This window comes from Dreissena polymorpha, chromosome 1, assembly GCF_020536995.1.
Source record: "Dreissena polymorpha isolate Duluth1 chromosome 1, UMN_Dpol_1.0, whole genome shotgun sequence".
Taxonomy (NCBI): Eukaryota; Metazoa; Mollusca; class Bivalvia; order Myida; family Dreissenidae; genus Dreissena; species Dreissena polymorpha.
Window position 1 is genome coordinate 82,925,561 of NC_068355.1, and position 6,000 is coordinate 82,931,560.

General features: G+C 30.4%; 1 protein-coding gene across 12 annotated transcripts in view; it reads left to right on the plus strand.

Moving 5' to 3' along the window:
• LOC127838163 (uncharacterized) overlaps nucleotides 1-4,455 on the plus strand; it is a 69,884-nt gene extending 65,429 nt beyond the window's left edge. For 9 of the 12 annotated variants that reach the window (XR_008029719.1, XR_008029715.1, XR_008029718.1 and 6 more), the window contains exon 4: nucleotides 4,214-4,455. Coding sequence is in view for 4 of the 12 variants with exons in the window: in XM_052365745.1 (XP_052221705.1) it covers nucleotides 4,214-4,356 (143 nt within the window). In the remaining 8 variants the exon portion in view is untranslated. Of the gene's footprint in view, nucleotides 1-2,903; nucleotides 3,016-4,213 lie in introns of all 12 variants that reach the window. The other 3 variants (XR_008029723.1, XR_008029734.1, XR_008029730.1) reach the window with 1 other exon arrangement.
• The last annotated feature ends 1,545 nt before the right edge of the window (nucleotides 4,456-6,000 follow it).

Consider the following 6,000-nt stretch of genomic DNA (forward strand, 5'->3'; position numbering starts at 1 on the left):
CCAGGGATTTTGAACGGATGCCTTATAACAACACCAAATTGAACGTTATATCAGCTTTAGGTTTTCTCAAAGGATAAGCAATCCGTTTCTCATGAATAACCATTAGTTATATATATGTATGAATATATGTTATGTCTATATTTATAGCACGAATATATCCATTGACAATACGTGGCTGGTGCCGAGATGGAAAAAGATTATCGGATGAGGCTTAGAAAAAAAATACGGCAAACTTTAGCGAGCCCTATTTTATTTCTCGGACGGAACCGTATATACTTTCTCCATCTTGGCCCTAACCATGTATTCATTTATCCTGCTTCATTTGAAATTATGTCGTTAACACATTTTATATAAAACAAATGAGTAAATGACAACATAAAATAATTATTCTGGTCGGGCCTCCTACATGTACACAACATTCCTGACAACCGAACAACTGCCGATTGTGTCATGTAAAAAATAGTCCCACATTAAACTGTTCCGTTTAATACTTTCCTATTGAAAATATGACAAGAGTTAAAAAAAAAAACGAATTGAAAATGTGATATTTTTATTGTGAGAAATTGAAAAAAATGCATCAGCAAATCTTTTGGATAATTGAAATATCGATTGCAACTGAAACTGTGTTGTAGATTAAATTGGTGATTTACGAAATCGTAATATGTCGCCGCGAGTTATTTGATTCATATGGAAGTTTACGATTATGAACGACAAACACACAATCCCAAATAAATTTTGGATTCGTTCAATGCTTTAACAAAAATTGTATTGTTCTATTAAACACCACGTCTGACCTGTCGATATTGAAATCCAGAGCGTCTTAACAAAACTGGTGTGTTTTGTCACAGAAACTACGCAACACAAGATACGTAACAAATTGCGTAATCAATTGAATCAAAAATAAAAGTATGGAAAGCCGGTTTTTAAATAAATTTCATTGGAAAAACAAAACAGTAACAAAAAAGTAATTTAAACGATACCACGCGGCAGAGCTTGGCACACATTGCACATTGAAATAATAACATACACATTAAACTCACTGCGAGAACTATTAGTAAATACATTTTAAGGCAACATTGATGACTCTATTGCCCTATGTTTGCTAAAATGTTATACACATTTATTATTTTTTACTTTCATTGTGCTCTGACTGAACCTTCCTCGGGAACTTCGCATGCATATTTTGTAAAATTTTAATTACTTGAACATGTGAATACGCGAAGGAATACGTACTGACGCACCGTATGCAGAACGATTTCTTCAGCAGTTTGCATGCTTGTTTGTAAACAATAACCTTATAAATAAGCTTAATTTAATGAACAAGATGAACAGTTGATATATTAAGCACATAGTCATAAGTATCTTCACTTGCATATTTTACCGCATTGAATCCCCATTTCAACCGAAAAACTACCCTGATATTTTCTAACCTAAAGTATGCAAGAAGCATGATTTTAGAATTTGCATGCCTATTTAAAAGCAATAATATTATAGGACAGTTATATTTGTTGAACGAGATAAACAGTTTGAAAGTGTAGCACATACATATGTATATGTCATACGAATATTGAGTTGCATATTTTACGGACATAAATGCACATTTTAACAAGAGCACCGCCTAGCGGGTGCAGACAGCTCATCTATTTTTTTTATTATAAAGGTGAAGGGACCAATCTCAATACTCCAATCAAAAAGGCGGGAGAAGTGGGGATTTATTACATTATCTTTCAAAAATGAAAAAAATGGGGGGGATTCTAGGGTGGGATGGTTGGACAGTCTTTCAAAAATAAAAATAACAACAATGAATTGGATTGTGTAATGCCCCTGGCAATAATAACACACAAGCCACACTCCTAAATAACCACAACAGGACATCGACAGAGACGTGGTTATCAACAGGCTTACATCCGTGTTTACATCCGTATAAGATGGGAGTGGTGACTAAACCGGTTAGATCCAGGTTTCTCTTGAATAGTTTTATGTATATATATTATGCATTCATTTGCAAACAACGTATCGAGAGGAGTAAACGTTTAATGAAAGCTATTTTTTGAAAATGAAATCATTAGTGTTGAGTGTTCTGTTTGTAAGTGTTTTAGGTCTTAGTGAATGCTGTAGGTGCGCTGTATGGCCTGATTTGGATCTGGGCTGTGCATCAGATTTCAGTAAGTATGCTTATTATTGCATACTTATATATTGACATGTGATGGCAATACTATTGTGTAGATAATCTCATATTAATTGACAAACTGAAACATGTGATCACACTGATGTAAATATATTTAAATCATTGCTTTGGTATTATTTTACGCTATTGATAGAAACTATTTTGTAAAAAAGTGTTCTATCGATCAATAATTTAATAAGTATAATTTATTTCAGTAATCAAGACCAAAGTGACAAGTCAACTTCGAAGTCATGCGGTTCCAACCATCTTATATTAATACATACAAGGTAATTCACTATCGTAATAAGGTATAGTAAATATTTCATTTATGGTTTTATAGGTTAATAAGCCACACTGTCACCTTTGGATTCTAGAATACAAACTCGAACATATTTTACGCAAAACGAGTGTTAATTTGGTCATATACATGTGATCTCGAACGAAAAATTAAGATTTTATTTATGTCGAAAGCATAGTTTTTTAATAATATTTGAAATTCAATCACTATCAATTACTGGTAAAACATAACTAATATCTACACATACCATTTTTTTTTATATATAATTGAATCGTATTCGTTATTCTAACAAAGAACATTTAAGAACATGGGAAGGCATAACAAGATTCAAGCTGAATGTGTGTTGTTGTTTTTTTTTGTAACCAATATCTACATCAAAGCGGAGTTGGTTAACCGCATTTGATATTACAACTTTCAATGCATGTCAATTTGTTTCAGTTCAATTTCCGTTCTGATGTATCTGCGGCGAACAAAGCGAGAGTATACACAAGTGAGAGTACCGCATCGTGCGGTGTCTTTTTAAAAAGGGGAAAGACGTACATCCTGTCAGGTACAACAATGCACGAGAATTGCTTATTGCATGCCCTAAGCATCATTTAGATATCACGATGAAAAACGTTGAAATATATTTGCGAATCATTAGAGAATGATCGGTATAGCGCGGTTAATGCTTGTCTGCATTATACACCAAAATCACGTTAATTATTTTCGATGGTGTTCGTCTGTGTTGCATTATCTCAGATATTGTCATTTACGATTATTATGTCCATTGTTATTTTTGTTTTATTAATTGTTAAAATAATATTTATTATTATAATAAGAGTATTTATTTGTTATATATATTATCATTATTTTTATAATAGTTATTTTATTAGTTTTATTATTATTATATTATTATTAATACTATTATTATTAGTACTATAATAATAAAAAATTAATATTAATAGTGATAATAATAATAATAATAATAATAATAATAATAATAATAATAATAATTACTAATATTATTATAATAATAATAATATTAATTATTATTATTGTTGTTATAATTATTATTGTTATTATTATTATTATTATTATTGTTATTTATTATTATTAGTATCATTATTATTATTATTATCGTTTTTATTATTCTTATTATTATTGTTATTATTATTATTATTATTTATATTATTATTATTATTATTATTATAATTATTATTATTACTACTACTACTTTACGGATTATTATAACATGAACTACGCTCCAGGAGTGAAATTACGTAATGCTCAACTTTGTTTGTTACATGGGTGTTATTACACTAGTTATATAACTTTTAACAAACGTCATATTTTTGCCGAAATGACGTCATTATACCGGCGAATTTCTTTAGTTAAACTATTTTACTATATGAATAAACGGTTAAAAGAGCATAAAATAAAAGAAAAAATGTGTTGGTCATGTTATAAATAGAATCTTAGATCCGTTGTCATTTTGTATTGAATTTATAAAACTCGTCATGTAAATAAAGATAAAAACTCGGAAAGCCGCGTTTTTATCTTCATTTAGATGACTCTTTTAATAAAATCTATTCAAAACAACCACTCATGCAAGATCCTATATTTATTATTATTTGTATTATTATTAGTATTATTATTATTATTATTATTATTATTATTATTATTATTATTATTATTATTATAAAGAGAATTGTAATTATTATTATCATAATTATTGTTATATTTTAAAATTATTTTATTTTTAACAGGGAGTGTCAATAAAGAAAAGCAGCGCATGGAAATGAACTCGTGTTCGTCTTGGGTGCAGGAAACGAGTCAAATCAGTCCAGAGTCCCGGCAGCTGTTGATGCAGTTTAAACAAGGAACCGTTGTATGTCCGCACGGAAATTAAACGAAAACGATTGCATACATATTATGAACATGCTTTGCTAACTTAATTGTACTGAACCGTTAACAATGCATAAATGTCATAGTAAACGAGAGAAACATTTTTTTTTGTCTTTTCGTTAACCATTTTATGAATCACGGTTTAAGAACGGTTTGATGGGCTATTCCTAATCTAATTATTGCACGAATGCGTACCTGTATGAAAACAATGTGGCGATACGTATGACATTATTTCAGCGAACGTCATCGTGTAAACCACATTGTTTACATTATGAATTTTGTTGAACTGTGTAATGAAAAGTGCACCAAAGGCTTAATAAATCATTGTGACATTAAGTGTGTAGTTACTTACTCATAAGTTAAAACATATACCCATATATAAACATAAACACGTAAATCAGAGTGATTAATTAAATGCATATACATATTTAGTTATACTTAATTTATCTTTGCATCGTTTCTGTGACCATGCATACTTCGTAATTAATTCAATCGGAATGCTTGTCGTTTTAAATAGTACCTGCATGAAGGCATACAACCAATGTGAATCGTTTTGATAAATGATAAATTATAATATACAGGTTTTTACATCCGCGACGCTGAAAACGACATGTCTGAACAGTGGAAAGTAATATATACATGTGTAAACATCTGGTGATCAAAGTAATGCGAAAAAGACATTTTAATCGGATTAATAATGTCGCTATATTGTGGCATTTTGCATGCCCCACCGTTTGGGTCAGTAGTTGCTTTACACTGGAAACTAAAATAGATGTTACTTTCATTAAATTGTTAAACGATGTTTAACACTCTTTCTTTTAAATCTGGGCTGAATATCACTGCGGTTAAAATTCATACCATTATTCATGAACTATGATTTAAAATAAACAATTGCGGTCCGATTTTTTAAAGCTGCTTTGCATCAGTAAGCATACGTTTGCGCCTCGTTTTTCTATCTTTCAAAACTACGCCAAAATGGTATTTAACGTGACAATAACGCGTCACAATAGTGTCTGCTTAAACGTATACATGAAGTAAGATGTATAAAATAAAACTTTTAAGAAAGGAAACATTGATTTTCTGATTAATTCTTTCGCCTTGTCGTTTTGGCGCCCTTCAAACTCGCCAACATGCAAACACGAGAGAATGAATGACTATTAAAATTGTCGTATCGGCGTATTCTTTTGTCGTTCTGTAATGTTATTGTGTTGGCGTCCTTTTCACCCCAAAACACATCAATATGAATACAGTAGCAAGCAATTGTCGTCAAACAAATCATGTATTCTAGAGGCAATCGTGAGGTGTTGTCATTAAATGGTAGAAAACAGTTTATTTAACATGTGCTTTACACATATACGTTTCAAAATCAAAAGTAGGCTTACGTTCCAAACTATGACTTTTCGACAACCATATGGTCGAGAGTACCAATGAAAGAATATATGTATAAGGTATATATGGCTTTTAGAAAATATCTTGTATAATACGTCGATTATAATAATAAATGTCATTTAGGGTGTTATGTAATAAGATTTAAAATATATATAAACACAATACACCTTTACGAATTTTCAATTATTCGTATTTTTCTTTATGCTGTAGTCGAATACGAAGTTTGCACAACCGACACTGCTTATCATTAATATTCAAC